The sequence below is a fragment of the Erithacus rubecula genome (assembly GCF_903797595.1).
Source record: "Erithacus rubecula genome assembly, chromosome: Z".
Lineage (NCBI taxonomy): Eukaryota > Metazoa > Chordata > Aves > Passeriformes > Muscicapidae > Erithacus > Erithacus rubecula.
Genome location: NC_136661.1, coordinates 12182767 through 12205076, shown reverse-complemented (window position 1 = coordinate 12205076; position 22310 = coordinate 12182767). Strand labels below are relative to the sequence as shown.

At 38.6% G+C, this 22310-nt stretch overlaps 1 protein-coding gene across 11 annotated transcripts in view; it reads left to right on the top strand.

Annotated features, from left to right (window-relative positions):
* Positions 1-22310, top strand: part of MAST4 (microtubule associated serine/threonine kinase family member 4) — a 216928-nt gene that overhangs the window by 90325 nt on the left and 104293 nt on the right. The window contains exons 1-2 of one of the 11 annotated variants that reach the window (XM_079330486.1): positions 306-698; positions 5178-5258. The exons of 7 other annotated variants lie outside the window; for them this stretch is intronic. In XM_079330486.1, the coding sequence (XP_079186612.1) occupies positions 652-698; positions 5178-5258 (128 nt within the window). In that variant the 5' untranslated portion in view covers positions 306-651. Of the gene's footprint in view, positions 1-207; positions 699-5106; positions 5259-22310 lie in introns of those variants that run through there. 3 more of the 11 variants (XM_079330479.1, XM_079330480.1, XM_079330485.1) reach the window with 3 other exon arrangements.

Sequence of the window (22310 nt, the reverse complement as noted above, 5' to 3'; positions counted from 1 at the left end):
AAAGCTCAGGCAATTAATTTTCTCCATTAAAGGAGAAGAGCCTGCTTTTCATTCAGGAGTTTGCTTTTCTATTGCTGCAGAAACTGTCTGTTCATCACGGAAAGGGACAATGTGACCTAAAGAAGATGGCTCAATCCTATTTGGCAGGATCGGAGGGGGTGGCGAAGGTTGGACATTTGCCGAGAGAAACTGTTCCAAGCATAGCGCCTGTTTTGCGCGGTGGGCTGGCGTAGCGAGGGGGCCGCTGCATCGAGTGTGTGTGTGTGTGTGTCTGTGTGTGTGCCTGTGTGTGCGTGTCTGTGTGTGTGTGTGTGTCTCTGTGTGTGTGTCTCTGTGTGTGTGTGTCTCTGTGTGTGTCTCTGTGTGTGTGTGCGTCTGCCGGCGCAGCGGCTGCTGCTGCGGAATTCCGGATGGATTCCGTGTGCCCAGCCGCAGGTGCCGCTCGCTGCGCTGCGCTGCCGCTGACCTGAGGCGGGCAGCCTGCGGCTCGGGGGGCAGGGGAGGTGGAAGGACCCGGCTCCGGTCCCCCCGCCCCCAGGAGATCCTCTGCCCCGTCCTTTATAGTGGCTCGTTTGGCTCTCTGTCATCGCCAGAATGCTGCCCGTGAATGTGTGTCATGGTTACAATCGAGTGTGCTAACACATAACAGCAATGAAAGCCCAGCGGGAAAGGCTACAAATTCCAGGGCTGACCTTGGAGTAAGTATTGTCTGTTTTTAATATTTTAATGGTTTCTGCATGATGCCGGCTTTTGTGCAGTCAGGAGCTTTTAGCATACGTTTGTGCTGACAGCCTGGGAGCACTGCAGTTCCAGGTTGAGGGAACACGTTTTCAATGCATTGCAGTTGGTTTCAGCAAATGTGTGAGCCTGGAGCCAGGATATTGCAGTGTGTTTGGAAAGAAAGGCTTTTTGCATATTTAAAGTTACTGAATCTCGGTGCATGAAGCATCCTGACAGTTTGCAGGGGAAGAATCTGTCAGTAGGCCATGGTGTCTGTGTTTCTCTTCAGCTCTCTGTTGCTGTTTGTTTATCCCGGTGCTGCCTTTTAGAAAGGCCTCTTTCTGTGCTGAATAATAGAGAGCACTGCGAGAGATTAAAGCGTTATAAAAATGCTGTCTGTGAATCATCAGGAGCAAGACATATTTTACATACGTAACTGCACTAATGACCTGTATTGATATTCTGGAGGATTCCTGATAGTTTCTGCAGTAAGTATGTTTACCTAATTTAGCAGCCTGTTTACTTATACTTGCTTAAAACTGATTAACTAATTTGTGTGCTTTCAGCTATCTAGAGAGTAGCTAAATGAAAATGTGTAATTTTAATATATAGTGATAGTAAGTGTAGTCTTTTATTCGTAAATGCCAGCATATGTTTACCCCAGATATGTTAGTCAAAATCAAATATTTATTTCTATACATACATACATACATACATACATGCCTGTAGTCTGCACTGACATGTCAGGCATGCATGTATGCATGTTACAGCCACCATGAGACCGTGCTAATTTTATCTAGGTAAATAAAGATGGTTACGTCAGATCCTTTAGTATTCCCTGGGACTGCCCCATTCTTACTGGATTTAAAAAACCCAACAAAACCCTGGATGCTGCAGATGCCTGCAGTAAAGTTATTTAGCTATGAAAGATATTATCTCTGGCATCTGCCATGTGTTAAAGAGAGGGCCATAGGTAAGTGTGCAGTGTAGCAAAGAATTTATTCTAATAATCATGTGAAGGTGACAGAGCACTTTATTCTAAGGAACAAATGTAGGTGTCATGCTGGTTCCAGAGATCTACATTTGTGAAATGTCTCAGAAATTCTGCATTTCAGTCAGGCTTCTTGTGGTAAGAGCAGTGCGTTAGCTGTGGGCAGACTAAGCTCTAGATATTTTTCTGACAAAAACAGCATTACTAATTTCTCATGAGTTTTGGAGGAGGGGTCTTATCAAAGATCTCATTAAAATGGTTTCCATGAATAATTGATAATTATACTTCTTTTGAGATGTGGCAATTTAAATATTTTTTAAATCAATCTTCACTGAATTATGTAATCATCTTGTGAGAATAACATCACTAGCTGCAAAGGACGAAAAAGGATTTATGTTTTTCATGTTTTATGTGTGTGTTTTCATAATATGAAGTAATTGTTTACTACTTCCTCCTTTTCCACAGTAACCTAACATACTTACACTTGCTTTGCCATGTTTTCCAAATATTTAATACAGATAACATTAATATTATATTTTAAATTCAATATTGGTCATTGTTTTTACTAAAATGTATTTACTTTTTCCATATATTTGAATTACTTTTTTCATCACACTTGCTACTTTTCGAACTCAATTTATCTGTAGAGAAAAGAAAAGACCATATTTTGGCTGCTGGCACATAGTGATTTCATAGAGTCATTCTGTCATGATTTGCCAGAGTTTAGTCAATGCAGACTTAAATCACATCTCCCAGACTGTTAGTTGCAATAATTTAAAGAAGAGCATATCTAAGAGGGGAAAAAAAAATCCAATTTATTCCTCGCACCCTGAATCTCATTAATTTTCTTTCAGTAAAGTTTAAATGTTGGGACTAGAATTATGTTGTCTCCCTGAGAAAGAAGTGCAGTCTGTCTACTTTGTATTCATTACTTGCAAAAAGCTCCTTGAAAGAATATTAAATCCAAAATAAAGCATTCCAGATTTAGAAAGTGTAAGAAGTAGGGCTGTCATGCACTGTGATAATTTGATTTAGCAGGCTTTCATAGGTCTTAAAAAAGCAAACCTGAAGAATGAGTTCTATAGAAGACTTGGATTGACACAGCAGTAATATTGCTCAGTGATGACTTTTAGACCATAGTGCTAGCACATCTGATATTGAATGCCCTCTGAGTCTGTAATATTACTGAGACTTTGATGGTTACAGTAGTGAAAATGGGGAAGAATATGAGTAGCTACTAGCCAGTGTAGGACTTGCACTTGGTGTGTGCAAGCCATCCAGTAGGGCAAGGATGGTGCCCTTTGCCATAGTGTGTTTCTAGGATTTGTTTACAGCAAGGTGAATTAGGGATCTCAATCTGAGGTTTGAAGTTAATATTTTCTTCTTATTCAACGCCAGAGCTGTTTTTTTCTTCTCCTTTTAAGCATTCTGGCTTTAGTAGATTCCTTGTTCCCAGTGGCTACTCCATAGCAGTCTGCTTCCTCTCTCTTTGCTGCAGCCCTGTGCTTTGGCCAGTTCTCTTCTCCCTCCACCTGGACTGTCTCTGGACCAGTTCCAGCTTCCCCTCACTGCTTCTGGTGCTGATGGAGGCTGGTTGTGCTCTAGTCTGCATGTCCTGTCTCCACATCTTACCATGCAGTGCCCCCAGAGACCGCAGTGCAAGCACGGACTGAGCTGCACGGGATCATTTCCCAGCCTGCAGTCAGTCAGGGCCCAAACTGACTGGTGGGCAAGAGGGGGACAACTGGGGACAGGCTACAGCTCTGCTGCAGTGGAGATGAAGAGATAGGGCAGATAAAGTGTAGAAGTATGAAAACAGTTTTAAAAGTCTGTACTGTACTGATCATACAGAGGCAACGATCCCAGTGCGTGTTGTTGCAGCCAGTGCAGCGCAGCCCCAGTGGAACAGCCAAAATCTGCCTGTTGATCTGCCCCTTTCTCTGCAGGCCTGCATGGCCTGCCTGCTACGAACCTGGGTTCAGTTTAGCCACTCTCAGAGTGATACATCAAGCCATTGGCTCTTAATGGATCTTGTCAGCTCAAAGACACTGCTGTGCTGGCACAGGTAGTCTGCAGGTGAAACCAAGCTAGCTGATGGTGCTCTTTTGTGCACTTCATTCAGAGATTATGAGGGCGCAGCCAGCAGCCAGAGGAATTTACCCATACACAGTAGCCTTGTCAGAAATTAGCTGCAGGCATATTCTTGTCTCAGTGTGCAAGTCCCTGCCTAACTTTGTGCCTTCTCTAAGGCATCTCAAAAACGAAAAAGTTGCAAAAATGTATGATGTCAAAATTGTATTCCTAATCTGTTCTAGAAGCAGTAGTACTCTTCCTGCTGAAATGTTCAGAAAAAACCTGATCAAATATCCACCTTGAAAGGTTTTGAAGGCAGTGTATTAATATCTGGCAAACTCTTATGCAGTTGAAAATATGAGCTGGACCTTAGCTGTGCTTAGCTTGTTGGCCATCTGCATCTCCACTGGGGAACAGGACAGGAGTGATAGCATTGGCTGGCTGCAAGGGTCTGGTCCAAAACAGAACAAATCTTCATGAAGATGAGCTGAAAAAACTTTCCCAATAAGCTTCTGCCTTTGTTCAGTCTGCACAGAGAGTTTTTTTTTACAGACAGCTTAAGCAAATTGCAGTGAGAGGCATGTTATAAGCATGTTTTTTAAAAGAAGCTTTCTTGTGAGTTTTATGGGGAAATGTGCATATGATAGTGTAAGTATATTTTAAAAGATCATCTCTGAAATCTGGCAGTGGCCAGATGTTTTTTTGAGAAACTTTTGAATGGAGATGTTCTTGAGGCAACTTCCTGAAGACACCTTTGAAGTCGAATGCTCAAATAAAGATTTTATGGATAATTTTTTTATATCCATATTTGATTGCCTAGAAGAAGACTTGGTGTTTGTAAGGAAACATTTCATAATGAAATTGATGCTAACTGGAGCGCTTCTAATTTTCAATAAGTGTGCAGGTTTTCAGTAAGTGTGCAGGCTCTCAAACTGGAAATATTTATTAAAATTTTCATATTACTGATGGAAGTTTATAATCAGTTTTAATTTTCCTTTTGTTTTAATGAATCTGATTTGCATATGAAAAACTTAAACCCCCCACTCCCCAAGATTCTTTAAGAGGGAAAAAATCACCTCAGGTGCATATTCTATTTGGTTAGATGTCTAAAAAATGTTACCATGTTTCACCACTCTTGGGACTTTGTACACAAATATTGTTCCTGGGGGAAGTCTAATGTAAGCATGTGCATCAACACCAGTTCTCATATTTATTTTTATTTTAATCAAGTTCATCTTAAGTCAAAACCTGTGTGGCTACTGTCAATCACTTCATTCAGGAGGATGGTCATGTTTTGGTTCTAACCGAAACTCCTTTCATAACTCCTACACTAAAACATGCGACTCTTGCTAAACCTTCTGTTCACTGGAGATGACATTATTTTAACTTGCAGTCTCACCCCAAGGAGCCTGAGCCCAACCCCAACAAGCCCCTGCAGTCCATGCAGTCCTCTGTTCGCTTTTCATTTTTGGAGGTAAGCAAGTAACCTTCCATTGTTGATGTTTTCTTCTGCATCCAAAACCTAATGATCAAAACATATTGCAAAAGGAAAATTGAAAAAAAAAATTGTTTCTCTGCAATCCAAATTACTTGAGCAGCTGCTGTTCTGAAGGTAAGTATTTTATAGAAAAAAAACCAGGATAATCTGCATTTTGAGACCTAGTACAGAGACTTGAGATATTGATGTATAATTCTGTGTTGCTTTTACTGCTTAGGAATGTATCTGAAATTTTATAGTTTGCTTCCTGTGGTCATACCTCAGATGGTATTCTGTTATGTGAGAAGTTTAAGGTACATTCAGAAATGAGGGTGATTCATGAAACACATGGTTATTTTTTGCTGAAGTGAGGGCTAGTAGTGTACTTAGTGAGTAGAGTGATTCAGAAGAACACAAAGTCATATTTAGTAAATTGTCAGGCCTGTTTTGCCCTCAGGACTAGGAGGATTTTAAGCTTCACTTCTATTTCAGTAATGTTCTAGGTAGCCAAATACAATATGCTTTTCACCCTCTTTCTTCTACTCCCATGTTTGTTCATAAGAATAATTTTTTTGGCACTTGTCAGAAAGGTCGTTATCTTCATGAGATCAGAATATCAATACATGATAAGAAATACTTTGTAGTCCTTCCTATTATGTAAAATTGTAATAAATAACAATCAGGGATCTCATTGGTGTCAGTTACTGAGATTCTGCTCCGTAGGGAAGGTAGTTTTTAAAATGAGTTACTAATAAATTATCAGTGCCTCATGGTTTAAAAAAAAAAACAAAACCAAACCACTTTTAATTTCGGTCAGAGGTCTCATTTGTTAGTGTGAGAGTAAGAGCTACCACCTTGTTAAATTATATAATTAAGTATATTTGTGCAGTTTTGGTACCACCTTGAATATAGTGTGGCAGAGGTGAGGGTTGCTTGGATGTGTTAATCTGCTTCAGTGTACTTTAAACTTAAAACCAAATTAGTAAGTGAGAGCTCTTCTATCAAGGCTTCATGTGACACTGAAAAATGGAGCAATAACAAAGACTTGATATGTGTTTCTGAAGAAATGTTGTAGTTTTTCAATATTCTGTTTTGTTAGGGAGGAGATGGTGTGAGAATCCCTTATTTGTGCAATTTTCAGTATGATTTAAATAGAAAGACTTTATTTTCCTCAGTGAAAACACTTTTATGATGTTTGTTTGATAAATTATCGGCAAAATCATTAAGTATAGAATGCTTGATGAAATTAGCATTTTCTAATTAGGTCTTTATTTTATATATAAAAATCACTTTCATTTGTGGTGAAGGATGTGCTCTTTTTGTGGAATCAAAAATCTGTACATAAATTTTATGTTTTGCATGACCTTGATGGCCTCTGACAGCCTCTGCAGATGTGTGGATGTGCTGCTGTGTGAACTGTGCTATAGATACTGCCCTAAGGGTTTTTAGAGCTTAGACCTTGTTTACCCCTCTGGGTGGCAGAGACTCCCAACAGTGCCAATTTGAGCTTTTCATCCTATGATGGAGGATGCTGACTTTTCAGATGCTTTTTGAAGAAACAGAGTGGAAATTATTGATACTTCTTAATGTGAAGCCTCATCTCTTGATATGGCTGGAAAATGTCAAAGTTCATATGAATTTTTATCAGGTTATTTTCTCCTGAAATTTATGTAACGCTCTACCAGAATGGTTATTTTTTCCCTGGAGTGGAAATGTTTAAAGTATGATTAAATCTGAAACAGTGTGCTGTATTTATCTCTAGCTGTATAGGACTGCTGGTGTATTGAACATCAAATGTTTTAGTTACTAGTTACTCTTAAGCTTGACCTAGCTTCGTGGAAAGATGAAATGTGTTGGTTTTTAGGGTATATGAATAATTAGCATTTCCTGTTCCATTAGCTCAGAGTACTCCTGTGTGTGGGAGGAGAGGAATTACTTCAGTGATACTACTTTTGCTTACACTCAGAAACGTTAACATGGGAGCCTTACCAGGATGGATGGATAGGGTTTTCCTGTGGTATTTCTCCCTCTCTGTAACATGCTGGCTCATCTCCCTCATGGCCTGTGACTTGCACAGCTGCTCCTTGGGCGGTTGTTTTTGCTGAAGTTCTGCTTATAGCGGTTGTCACATACAGTAGTAGTCTAAAGGGAACTTTTGCCAGCTAGATGATGAAAATCTTTTCAAAATAAACAGTAACATCCTGTGAGTGGAAATACCTGCCTACTGATACACTGTGAAGCTGTATCCATTCTTTACTTCTGAGAGAGAGTGGAGGATGAAGCAGTAGTTCAGATCTCAGGAACACAGCCACACATTTGCCATTATATTTTTATCTTTGGTTTGAGTCACCTGAAAACTTCCAGCTGCTGTTTGGGGGAAAAGTACTTAGAGTTTTAGTAATAACAATTATAAGCAGTGGACTTGCCAGAAATAGGAGAACATGATGTAAATAACTGAGCACAACTACTGAGATATTTAAGATCCTCATGCTTCAAACATAATTTTAATGTTTTTCTTTGCTGTGGATAATTTGGAGTCCTTTGTCACAGTAATGAAGAGTGGAGTGGGGTAAGTATTTGAGAAGAACTAGGAGGAAACACTTAATTGCTAGAAGTTGCAGTAGCTTCTAGTAAAAATGGTGAAGAAAATGGAAATAGTAAATTTAAAAAGATACAACAGCATGCGTTTGAACTTGAAGAGTAAAGAATGGTGACTGTCAACAACAAAATCTTTTTATTCAACCTTTTGCTTTACTGAGGAGAAAAAAATCTCTAAGGCAGTTGATAGAAAGCTCTTAGATTCTACAAAAAAGAAAAGATTGTAGTGAATTTTCCAGAAAGCCTTTACTCAGGAGTATGAGTGTCAGGCACTGTACAGACACAGATCTTACTACCTGGCTAAGACTGGTGAAGAGGTAGATAGGATTCGTTCTGAAGAAAGCGTCAAGTAAAAAAGCCCATTTACATTTCTTTTTTCTTTTCTTTTTTTTTTTTTTTTTTTTTTTTTGTGATTTAATTTTTTTATAGAGTGTTTAGTGAAGAAAATCCATTCACCTGGCTGTATCTATAGCTGAGTTGGCAGGAAGGCCAATGAGGGTTATTTTCTATACCTTTCAGTAATATAATCTTCTCTTTTGGGGTGCTTGTGAGGATGCCACTGTAAACACTGCATTTCACATGGGGTCATGTTGTCAAATGACTGTGTATGTGTTACCAAGGGAAGCAATTAGATCTGGCATGGATTAAACCTCTTCCTACGGCACTGAATTGAAAGAAAAACAAATGTCAGTGTTATGGATAGCTTGGCCACTTTTGGATATTTATTATTAAGTTTTTGAATCTGGAAATTGCCAAAAAGTGTTGACACTTGCATTTTCTTTAAATGTAACCCAAATCTATAATACAAATGAATAACCATTTCAAAGGTAGAATTAGTATGAGACTTTAAAATATAATTTTATACAAATTAAAAATTCAATTATTAAATTTTCTATGAAACTATATTTAAGCTGTCTAAATTAATATACCAAATTGTTGAATAAAATAAAAAGTACGCGTGCTCCAATTCTTGCACTTTCTCTGTCTGCATCCCCCTTTTTTCCCCCATGACGTTCAGCATCCCAGAATCAGGTGAAGACAGAAAGCTGAAAATAGCTACTTTCTAACAACTGTATTGGTTTGTATTGTGAAATCATCACTGGCATGGATGGCTTCTGCTGAAAAATGAACAGTAAAGTTTCTAGTGATTTTTTTATTGTTGTTCTGAAAGTACGCATGTTTAAAGAGCTTCTAAATGTTTCCTGGCTCTGTGTGATGCTGTGTGAGCATGTGGGGCATGCACACCCATGTGAAGAATGTAATGGACAGTTGGAATTTCGTTTGCTGTTTGGTTTCTACATTTCTGAAGGCAGTGGTTTTTTTTAGGCTTATCAGTATTCCTGTTTTGGAAGTGTTGGTGTGCTCTGCTGGCTGTGTGGGCTGGCTGGGCTGGGGCACTTGGTGGCGGTGGGGCTGCTGGGCTGCTGGGCTGTCCTGGGACCTGCACAGACCGATGGCCAGGGCCCTGCCCATCCCGTCCCTGACCTGCTGGCGTGCCCTGTTGCTGCCCTCTGGTCCGCCAGCTCCTGGAGGGGAGGCTGCCCCGAGCTGAGTCTGCACTGTGAGAGAGGGCAGGCCCGCCCGGGGCGCCAGGAGGAGCGGGGAGCGCTCCCCAGCCTGGGCAGCAGCGGCAGCGCCTCCCTGGGCTGGCACTCTGCTGCCCCTGGCAGCTCTAGCTGCCTGCTCAGACCCAGCAGCAGCCAGGGTGACAGCTGCTACACGCGCTGGTTAATTATTAAACTGATGTAAGCACACAGTCTAGGTAAACAGCGAATTCCGCAGGAAACGAAGGACTAGTACTCACTCCCTGATGAGGAGGGGCTTGTGCAGAGACATGGCATGGTTCTCTCAAGGTAGAGCAAAATTGTCTTAGAGGAGCTAGCTATTAAATTTGGACTCTTCTGGTCTCAGAGTAGTTCTACTTCTGTTTAATTTTACTATCGAACTGCTACATCTTGGATCCATAAGGTTTTATAAAAGACATGTGAGGAATACATGTCAGAGGATGCCTCCCTTCCCTCCTTTCCTCAGTGACGCTGCTGCCATACCCAGGGACTTGCAAGCAGACATGTTTCTTTAAATTATTTCCACCTTTGCTTTCTGATACAAGTACAAAGTATGTTGACCTTAAGGTTATGCTGAAAGATGAAGCTCTTGATTTGTGAAAGGGGAAGTTCTTGGGAATGGCTGATGTGGATGAGGTAAAGAATCACTTGGCTCAACTTCTTTCTCAAATTTGTCCTTAAAATGAGGAAATCCTGCTGTTTCATCTCAAGGTAATCTGGTTAGTATTCATGGACATCAGCCATGAAGCACGAGCTTCTCAAGGTGAAATAAATTAATCTTTGACTTTCTCCTCCAAAAACTGTCTCTCTGCTCTGAAGTTATTTTTATGTCCTTGCTGTTCTCTCAACTCTATTTGACACTACTTCGAAACCTTACACTTTCTTCAGCTCTTTCCCAAACTCTCCCATAGGAAGACTTGTCAAAGGTCAAAGGGAGAGCTGTTTCCATTAGAACTTGAAAATGGAAAGTCAAAACCAATTTCATTGCATGTATAAATTTTTTGTGATGTAGAACTGTGTTTTCAGTATTGGTTAAATAAAAGCAGCCCCTTACTCAGCAGATGTGATGTGTTGTGTACTCTAGTGTGCTATTCTAGCTTTGCCTTTTGAAATACTTCAAAAAGTTTTCACTTTTCTGAGCTCTCTGGAGACAGAACAGAGGAGAAGATTTTTGCTTTTGAGTCATCAGTATTTTGTGAGTATTTGTGAGTGCTAGTCTGCTACTAATATAAGCATATGAGTATTGTAGTGGCATTGCACTGGTGTAAATGAAGGTTCAGATGAGAACTGCAGGAGCTGCAAAACTGTGGTCAGCAAACTTGGGGTCGCTTGGAGGATCTTTACAATCAGTTTTCATCCAAGAGGGATATAGGCATGTGAATTTCTGATCCCATGTGGGTTTTTTTGAGCTGGTGCTAAAGAAGGTGTGGTTTTACTTGCCCCACACTGATGCAAAATGTTAATGCTATGATGATGTTATAATGTTAATGTTGTGATGAAGTTTTGTAAAGCTTCTGGAGTATAAAATTTGGTTTTCTCATTTCATAAAGATTAGACTTTAAGTACATTTTTCAAAGCTCCCAGAACAAACTGAATTCTTCAGTATGACTTTGTCTTATCCACATAACATTTTAAATTTAATTTGTTGCTTGTAGTACTTGATATTATTCTGCAGAAAGATTTAAGTATATATTATTTTAGATCAAGTAAAGCAAGGGACAGGAGCTTCCCTCTAATTTATAGGGACAGAATTCTAGAAAGCCTACCAGAAATAGATATCTTTGTTTTACTTCTGTGTTGTTGGGTGTTTGGTTCTTTTATTGTTTTGGTTTTTTTGGAGGGGAAGGGTGTGTGTGGTCTTTTTGTTTGCTTTGTGGTTTTTTTTGTTGTTTTTTTTTTTAGTTCATGTGTAAGGTACATCTTAAGAAATCAAGGAAGTTCTTGTGACAACTATTTTTCTGGTCGACTGAAAGCTACAGACACAGAGCTCATCTGAATAATTTTAAATGCCAGTTTGTTGATCTCCTCTCCCTCAACTCTCATAAAAATCCTCCCAAAGTACTGTGTGCTAGTTTTATTAACTCTTTTGGCCTTTCGGTCTGTATTTTGTGTTTATCATTGAATGTTAAATTTTGAATTTAGTGTGCTAGGCCTTCTAAGCATTTTGAGGAGGTAACATGAATTTGAATTTGAAACTTTCTGTAATTTTGTAGTGGTGCTGTAACAGGAGAAGGCTGAATCTGAAGACAGTTTTTATTTTTTATTCAAAATACTGCTTGGAAAAATGTCTTTCTTACTTGTTTGAAAGCTATGCAGTCATAGGAATTACCTGAATGAAGATTTCTTCAACTGCTTTACTACTTTCTAAAAGAGAGAATTAAAATATTCTAGAAGCATTTCCCATTGGGATATTCTCTCATGATAGTGCTTACTTTTACCATAATTTTATGTGATGGTCAGCTTACTTAGTAAAGTGTTCACTGGCTAATCTATGAAGGTTTTTGGCATACAGGTATGAATAAAAATGACATGGTACAGTGCCATTTTGAAATCAAAACCTGACATTACTCTGTAGATTTTTTTCCCCACATATTTGTAGTTAAAAAAACCTCACAGCATAAATTGTTTATACTTAATTAAAAATATACCATACCTAAATCAGAAATTGTAGGAGGGGAGGAGGGCTGACAGGGAGTTCTCTTTGGGGTCACACAAAGACTAGGTGAGTTGAGTACTGCACACTGTGGTGTTAAGAAATCACTGTAGTTTGTGGAGGTGGTTAAAATTTAAACAATTGGCCTGCATTGCACATATGAAAACAACTCCTAAGGTGTGTCTTGAAATGTACTGGAAAATGGACAGTCTGCTCTCTTCCTATGCTGTTGTACTACAGTTGCACATACATGCAAATTACCTGCTGGCAGCCATCATAAGTCACTGTGTGACTGTTCCTATTGACCTCTTCACTTTATATCTGTTAGTAATGACTGAAAACAAATCTGTTACTAATGGCTGAAATGTGCTGAACCTCAGCTCCTTTGGCCTGTGTATACAAAGACTCATGTAGTATGGCTTCAAAATTTGCTTGATCTGATTTCATAAGAAGGCATTTAATACATCTTGATTTCAAGGTCCAGTGACTGTCCAAAATGTGACTGTCTGTAATCTGCTGCCAATCAGTTCTTGCAGATATGGAGAAACTGCTAGATTAACCTGCCAATTGTCCTATATTTTTTTAATATCTGATGGGGATATTTGTTATTTGACATATGATAGGGATGTCAGTGGTTCACTTTCAGCAGAAGTATTTCCTGAGGTAATTGCATCAGAAATTCTGCAGTCTTTTTGCAGCACAGTGACAAATTTCAGCTGATCTTTGTGTGAGATGCCAGAGAAAAAATACTGCAGCTATATTCTTGAGATGGAAATTCTCAACCTTGCTCAGTGCCAATGCTGCAGCATTATGTTGCATCTGCATCATTTTATTGCACCTTGATAAAAATAGATACCGAGCAGAAACCAGTGCCGTGTGCATCAGCCTTCCCTACAACACACAGGTTCAGCAAAGGAAATGCTTAGGAGATCTCAAAGATTTTAAGTGAGAAATGCAGAAGAAGGAAGGAGGTGTATATTGGAAACATGCTGCTTCCCTGCAGTGGCCTTTTGTGGGGGCTTCATTATTTCTGTTGTACACAGCACAACTTGTTTCCACTGCTGTGCTGGCTGAATTGCTTTGCAGTGAAAGTTGGTGATCCCTTAGGGTGTCTTGCTTTGGTAATAGCTTATTATTGAGTACGCAGCAGCAGCTTCACAGCTGCAGAGTTCTGAAAACCTTTAAAAATGAATGTTGTAGAAACAAAGCGGTAAATAGAAATGAAAAAGTGTGAGACTGAGCCCCCCAGAAGCAGAATCTTCTCAGTCCTTTTGTTTTTCAGTGATCTTGTTTCTAGTCTTGGTTGCCACTAATCATTTGAGAAAAAGTGTATGTGTAGGTTCCTAGAGGCAATGCCTTGCAGCTGTAAAGAATTGGAGAACATCATTGAACTGCTGCATTTGAGACTTTACAGTTCTTTCCGTGATGCCAGTTGTGGCTAGTTTGTCATCTTGATCCATGAGATGTGTCAGTGGTTAGCACAGGGAAGGCCAGTGCTCCTGATTGGGAGAGCTATTCAGCAAATAATCTCATGGTTTATAACAGGAGAGCAGTTTCGCTGGATGTTGGGAGAGGGAGATACCTCATGGCATGATTTGGGGACACAGGCTGATCAGCTGCCCCAGTGTCTCCATTCTCTGGTATGAGATGGGATGCAGCTGGCCTCTTGTAAGTGCACAGAGTGAATGTGGTGAATGTAGACCTGAGCATCTCTGAGAAATGTTTCCACCTACTGCTGGGACACCACTGGGCTAGAACATGGTGATGGGAAGCAGAAAGTGTTGAGGAACCTGATGTTGGAATGATCCCAACTTGAAGGTGTCCTTGTCTCTATCTCCTGCTAGCCCACCTTTCACACATTAGTGTGTTTGTCAGCTTGTGGTAACCGTTCTCTCTCTGTGGTGTGACAACAATATCACTATTCATCTGATTCTGTACATCTTTGGGTGTATGTTGTCACATCTGGCTTTGATAAGAACCAGTGGCATGCTGAGCTTGTCCTAGAGCAGTCTGATGCTCAAATCCACACGACACTCCGTGGCAAACTGCTTATTTACATTACAGGCTGTGAGAGGGAATTACCCAGACCTGCAAAACTTTTTTGTAGCAATAAGAAAGCTGCTGTCATGGAGCAGAATCAGGGTACATCCTCTATTCATGCCAGGAGTGATGTAGGCTGCTTTTTCTGCTCTTAGGAAAGAGATCAGCAAGACTCTGGTTAACCTGGAAAAGGGAAGCTGGTTTGCAGTCAGCAGCTTGAGCACAGTAACACTTCAGCAGAGCAAAACTGGTGGGAGGTTAGAGCTTCAGGGTTACGTAGCAAAATATTAGTGTATCTGACTGCCAAAATGTGTACCTTGAAAGAGAAGAGAGGGGTTTGCTCCAAAAGGATGGAGATAGCATGATATTGCTTCTCTAGGAAGACAGGTTTTCAAATTGATAGAGAAGTAAATAGTGACAGAAACAGACCTAGACTTTGACACAGCAAGAACACTGTAAAATACATGTCTGTGGGACTGCAAAGTGCAGCCACTACACTGAAAGGAGTTCTTGTCATGTTTTAGAAATTGTAGACTGATTGCTGTAGATTTGTTGGCAAGTACATGGGAGCACATGCTGTTGTGTTTTGGAAGGCTGTAAATACTGTGTAACATCCCCAGCTGGTAAAACCTAGAAATATTTCTAAAAGTTGGTATAATACCTAATAGAAGGGGATGATGGCAAGTGCTGGTGTTCGCATTTTTCAACTGAAGCCAGTCTTTCTTACGAGCAGCCTGGTATGTTCCTCCTTCACCTTCACACCACTGTTTTTTTGGCAAGAGAACGTTTAGGCTCTCCCCACTCAGTCTGTCACTGGACTGATGAAATCTGCTCCTCTTGTGAGTATGTAGAAGTGTTCAAGTGTGGATGCTGAAGAACACTAGAATGTAGAATAGACTGTGTTAATCCTCTGTCAACATTAAGTATGGTTATTACTAAATTTTGCAGAATTTAATTGTTGCATATTTTTTAAAAGATCCAAGCCCTCTACAGTAAAAAGCAAAGTACTGAGACAAATGAGTATGGTGATTTAAAAGAAGCAAACCATTTACATAGTTCAGCTCATTAAAATTCATGGTAAGCCATGTCCAGATGTGACTGGAGATTGTCAAAGGAAAGGCTGATTGAATGGTGAAGGGATTTTGAGATAGGTTTTGGGGGGTTTTTTGCTGGTATAGGAAGAGTGTATATTTGCAGTGATAAGTACTTAAAAATCTCTTTTGCATCTTTTTTCTTGTATCTTAAAAATATCTTTTGTATGGATATTGATATTTCCATAAACTTATCTACTCTGCAGTTACATGAATGGAATAATAAGGTTGTGTGGTATCATAGAAATTAGTACACTTAGTGGTTTGAACTGTTACTTGAAAACTGAACAGTTAATCACCTCATTTCTACTATGATAGAGTTTTTCAGAATGTTGGAGGCCTAAAACAGCTAATGTGGGTTGTACTGATCCTCTGCTTCTTGGTTTACATAGTTTTGGCAGTCTTGGTGACAATTCAGGTGCTGACTATGTCTTCTTTGTTAGAGAGCTGATGAGAACTCTTAGTTCAAAAAGTAAACCAAAATGTGTTTGCCTGTGTTAGGAAGTGGAGGGTGAAATTCTGTGACTTACCATGGTCCCTGACTCTTGTCATTCTCCCTGATGTGCATATCATAGGGAGTTAAGACTGCTTCTTGTCTCATCTGAATCCCTTTCAATTTAGGCATATATGGTCTTTGCTTATAGGGAGGCAGGAAATCATTCAGTTCTGCTGAATCTATTGAGTGGTCAGTCCAAAGAAGATATCCCTATTACTGTCTACTTCTATCTTTCCTCTTTTTTTTAGTATCTGAACCTTTGATGCAGGTGTTTCTGGAATTATCTTCACTGCATTCCCAAGGAGTAGAAATATCTTCTCTTTAGAGGTGAAGAACTGAAGTGCAGATTGAATAACTAGATGCCACCAGGTCTTAGACCCTGAGGCACCTTAGTCATGAGGTAATTTTTAGTATTTTGTCCTTAATTTTGAGAGTTTTCTGTCACGTTTTTATAAGCATAACTAACTAAAATAATCTTTACTAGTCTTGTGATTCCAGATGCTTGCTTTTAATTTTGTTTCTGTGAAGTTCCCTTCTTCCTATGTAGTTAACTCTACTGATTTCAGTGGTCTATTTGGCAGCCATATCATCTGCATGTCTGATAGTTAACTGTTTAGTAAACCCCACAGACATAAAAAGTATGTGCTGAGTGTGATTATGGTTGTTCAGAAATTCAGATTTAAACCAGAGGAGTGTGCTGAAGCACACCTATGATTGTTTATTATTTAGCTTTTTGGGGAGGAGAGTATTAAGGGTGACCTGCAAAGTGATTTAGGGATGTTATAAACTTGCAGTACTGTGTGCTCAGATCATTGAAATTCCAAGGATAGCATTAATGGGCAGTCTCCATAATGTTCTTCTAAAGATAATGTTTTCCCTTTCAACTTCCTGTGTACCTGAGTTCCATTTTGCCAGCTTGCACTGTGTGGGGTGCTCCATCTCATGCTGTTCTGCTGACAGCAGATCCATCACATGGATTAACTGAAGCATGAAGCCAGATGAGTGCAGGGAAACCTCAGGAAATGCAACTATTTGGCTGTATATATATTGCAAAGCTCTGGATTCTTGGCACCTGGTTTTTATTCACTGTCATTTAAATCATGTTTTAAAGAAAATTGTGTGTTTAAAATATGGGAAGTAAACAGAGTACTTGCCAGTTCTGGGAAAGAGCCTGTCATGTCCTTGCTCTGACAGAGGCCTATAATGGATCTGTAACTACCAGTCTTGTGCTGATTGAGTGATTAATTTAGGAAATTCAGTGTGTAAATATTACAGCTGATGAGGTTTTCTGTCTTAGTGAAGACAGCATTTATACTGAATAAATGCTTTTCAATTCAGTATCACAGTAATTGATCTGTTTAGACTTTGACTGTCAGACTTGAGAGCTTCACTCTGCTGAATTCACTCCATTAATCCTCCCCTGTACCCCAAAAAGTGTTTTTAAGGATGAGGAATGTTACAACTCGTGATGACATCTTTCACAAACCTATCCTGATATCAAATAAAACTCGAGCTTGATTTCTTTCCCTAGTTCATGTGACTAAAAGTAGAGAATCCATGGAGTCTGTTACTCAAATCTGTGAGGATGGCACTGGGATGTCCCAGGGCAAAGTTGAGTATCAGGAAATGGCTCTGTGTAAGGGGTAGTATTTCTCTCAGAGTAGTATGTTGTTTGGGATTCTTCAAACCAGAAAGCAGTATAAAATGCTCTACTTAACTGTCTTTTGAAGATTGGACTCTGTTTTCCAGAATTAGAAATTTATGAAAATTAAACAAACCCATATAAACCTACAAATGCTGAACAGTATTTTTTTTACATATGTGTTTCAAACTTTATTTTATGTAGTCTGTTTTCTGTAATAAAAGTAGTTTATAAATATTTTCATCTTTAAAAGGTAGAGAAAGATTGTGTGCTGTAAGTCTGATTTATATATAGATTTATAGATTTCAAAATGTCAGAAAAAAAATTTTAGCTTTTCAGTGTAAAAACCAGAAAAGTTTATATATTAAAAAAATAAAAAAAAAGGATGTTCTACAGTTGAATTAATATTTTTTTTTCTCAAAAAATATGGCTTACTTGACTGCAGCTATGATCTGGAATAGATGACAATATCTAAGTTTTCTTAAGAATTATTTAGGAATTGCACCTTGACCCTTAATATTGCCACTTGCCACACAGGCTGTTGACTTAAAAAGATGCTTGATAAAATATGTCTGTGACTTCAGGAGAATATCTAAGTGTGTAGAGTTGTTTAAACCAGTACAGTGAAATAAGTCTTAAGTGGTGATTATTTCACATGTAGGTCCAGAACCATGGAAGACTTCATTATGACTCTTTGCATATATGTTAGATATTACAGTGTCTTCACATATTTATCAGTGGTACTGCAGCCACAAAAGTGGTTAATTAATGACTTGAAAAAATGGTGTGGTCTTCTTGGGATGCTGCTAAGGGCTGGCAAAAAGGTACTTGAAGAACAAATAAAGTAGGATAGAATAATACTAATATTTTTTTATATAGTATTCCTCTTCCCACCCCCTCGCATTTGTGGTAATGAAGTCAAGGTCCAAGCATCACGGTATCTTCAAAACTGCAACATTTTTATTAGGTGTTTTCTGACCCTCTCTGAACTTGCTTACACAGGAAGCAGCACTTCTGAAATATAGTAATGCTGTTCTACTTGGCAAGATGAATGAAAATTCAGTGATAAAAATGGGAAATTGTTCTTTTACTCTTTCTCATTAGCTGGTTTGCTGAATTAGCTCAGAAGGAGAAGTTGATCTCTAGGCCAGAGTAAATAGATAGCATAGCTGTTAGCATGGTTGGATCATTTCACTACAGACAGCAAAATGATGGATTAAAAATAGTGTTGCTTGATGTAAATTCTGATGCCTGATGCAGATGGATAGACAATAACTTCCAAATATATTGTGCATAATTTTAGAACCTTTCAAAAATGGAAAGAGATGCTGGGGCCGTTGCTTTTCCTAAATGTGTTTATGTTAGATGAGCTATAATAAACTAGAGCAGTGGGAGGGGTTTTTTTTATATTTTGCATGTTACTTCAAAACTGATTAGAGTAATAGTGTTTTTGTGTATTTATAAACATAGCTAAGAAAACTTAGACATTTGGCAGACATATATTGTACACCCACAAAATATTCTTTTTGTACTGTGATTTCTTCAATTTATTTTTACACTGACCATCGCAGTGAAAATCCTGTGCAAGCACTAGAAGGCAATAAACATCAACAGCAACCACTAGGGGGAGCAAGAGTTCAATTAGTGTAATTAATGCCGTTACGATAATTAATTAGTACATCTTAGTGCTGAACATACCAGTGAGATCTTTTAGTTTGACAACGTTTGTAAAGTAGGCTGTAGACTTCATCTAACACTTAGGGCTTTTTAATCCATCTTCTAGAGCTTGTTTTTGAATTATTTTTTTACTTAGAAAGGCATATAACTTACAGGATTTACAGTGATTGAAAAATACCTGTTACAATGGATAAAAGAATCTAAAACTGCTTTTTTGTCTGACTCCTGCAGATTGAACCCCTGACTCTGTGTGTGAGGGGAGGACATGACAGAGTTTGCTGTTCGTACACTCCTCCTGATGGGGAAATGCATACTGAATGACAAAGGTCCTCCAATAGACTTGACCAACTGAAATAAATGAATTTTTTCAAGGTGCACACTATAGTTCAGATTATAATTTTTTTCTTGAACTCTTCATATAATTTTTGCATTTTAGCCCCTCATTGGTCACTTATATCATCTCCTTGCTTACATTAGAGGTTTTTCTGTTTGTAGAACTGAGGAATATTTATTCTTTTATCTATACATCACATAAAAAACTCTTACTTAGCTATATATCTATGATAGTACCTGAATTGTTCGCCTGATACCTGCCTCCCAGATTCTGCAATATATATGTGTATTATTTTCTGGGGGGATGTTTTTGTCCTTTGGTAGGACTTGATAGCTAGCAAGGCTATAATGTATGTTGTTCAAATAAAGCTGCTTTATCCAATGATAAATTATCCTCTTCTTGTGGTTACTTAACTCTTATGTCTTGTTTGCTAGAAAGGGTATAATATTTTTTTCCAGCTCATTTTTTTACTTGTGTCATTTGAAAACCAATATGATCTGCTAGAAATGTTTAATGTGCAGTTACTTTCTCAAATCTATAGGTGGGTTTTAATCTTTCCCTTATGCATAATTTTTTTCTGTTGTGGTAGTGAACTTATTACAACATTGTTAGGGAATAGGTGGAATATTTTACAAATATTTTACAGTGTTGTCAGCTGGTTATTGACCAGACTTGAAATCTCACTTGAAACACTTTTTGAGCAGACTGTCTCATGTGATACTAAGTAAGCTACTCTACCTGAACTCAGTACTGGCAGCAGCTAATATCCTGTTTGTCCTTTTCAAGGAGTGTTATGGCATGACAGCTTTGTTCAACCATTGTAATTACTTCCAGCTATTTCAAGACACTTTGAAAATAGCAATAATTGAATGGGCAGCTTCTCCAGTTCCTTCATTAGTCATTGGATAATAATTATCTGACTAAAGAGACTCGGCTAAACCAAAACAAACTCCTCTCCAGGGATGTGTTAGCTCAGTTCTAATCTGTCGTTCTTCTAAGATGCTGATCAAGTGAGGAGCCTTTCTGTTTGCTAAAAGGTGTGATAATAATCTTCATAATCTTCCTGGCCCATGAAAACAGAGAAGGTGCCTTAAGGCAATAGGCCTGTTCTTTTAAGATTTTATTAGTCTTAGTATCACTAAGGAACTCTTTTATTTTCTGTATTGTTGCTGATGATCTGTATTCAATGTACATTGCTGTATAAAATTGATGAGACTTGAGCATTCTGTAATGCCTTTGGGCAGTGACTTCTCAGGATTTTCATATATTTTGAAAAATTCCAGTGTTTATTAGTGTAATTATCTGTGTGAAAACGATAGATTAGGTAACTTTTGCATTGAAATATTATGTGCAAAATAATGATTTAGTATTTGTATGGCATTGTGGTTTTAAAGATGCACTTTCAACTTCCTAAGTAGTATTTTATGGTGGTATTTAAAATCAGTAACCAGTGTTACACAATTAAAAAGTTATTGGGGAAGAATCTTTATTGCTGTTAGTTACTGAAGTAAATGTTGACATTCAGAATTTTTTTATCTTATATATTGAATGAGACCTCTAAGGATGCTTTTTATAAGTTTTCTTTTGGAAATGTAATCTTCAAAGCAAGGGTAGATTAAGCACCTTTTCTGACTTGAGTGATATGTTTTTTATCTTCAAGTAAATATAAAAGGGAAAACTTAATGATCCTTATCATTTGTTTTGTTGCATGCTATCTTATGTAACTCTTTGTGATAAATAAAAGTCATCACTCAAGTTCTGTTGTAAAGCAAGAGAAGAAGTTGCCTGAGCTGCTTGTTGTTTTGCAAATGACTTATAACAGTTAACTTAAGCAATAAATGCTGTTAAGAACATGTTTGCAGGTTCTTAACTTCGTTATTTATTTCTGACAACTGCAGAATTCTGTTTTAGTTGGATATTGAGGGAAAGTTGCTGAACATGCCAATAACATCTTGTTGCAGGAAAATTATAGCTAATTGTCAGCTGTGCATTTATCCATATGACATAGATCTGTTCTTGATAATTTGGGGTTTTCATATTTTTAAAACATTATCATATTTATTGGTCAGGGCTTTTTGTCCAGTTCTACATGGTAAGTAAGGTAAGTAAATTGCAGTGTTTTGTGGAACATGACAAAATACGTCTGTTGATCCTGTGTTTGTAAAGGACAAGTAGCATTATCAGTATTGATCATGAAAGAGACTTCAATTTTAGAGGCAGCCCCTGAAAAAGAAGTGGTCCCGCTGCCCCTGCCTCTCTGCCTTCACCCTTCATTCCGTGCAAATCCCTTGAATTGGATCTGGTTCTGGGATTCCGTTCATTGTGCTGATTCAGCTCACTAAATTGGGAGAGAAGATGTCCTCTTAGCATCTGTGCACTACCAATAAGCTTGCAAAACCTCACTCTCCCTTGAGGCGCTTGCTTTGAAATCAGGCATTTCTGTGTCATGGAAAGTCACGAACTGCAGGCACCACTTTGGAAGCTGCACTGTTTATTGACAGGCATTGCAAAAGTCTTCACCACTATTAACATGTTGTGCTCTTAAAGGATAAGGCCTCTGCTTTGCTTTATGAAGCATGTAGTTTGTCTAAGATTGTTGTGGGACGGTGCTGGACTTCTTACAACTCCTTCCTTCCTTATCATATCTTTGTCAAAGTCTCTGTAGTGCCTTAATATGCCTATGTCCAGCAAGCACTTCAGAAAAATAATTATTCAAGTCTCTTTGCTTTCAAGCCCAGGCTACAAACAGCCTGACTGATTAGCAGGATTGTGTGTGTATGTAATAGTGCACAGAATGCCAGGGTGAAGTTACATTTGGATCTGCAGGTCATGGAATTTGGGAAGCTGTTGTACAGGATCTAGAGACAGAACAGAATTGCAAGGGATTTGACCATCACTGTTTGAAGGGAGCAGTGTTCACCACACACTGATATGATCGTGCATTCTGGTTCTG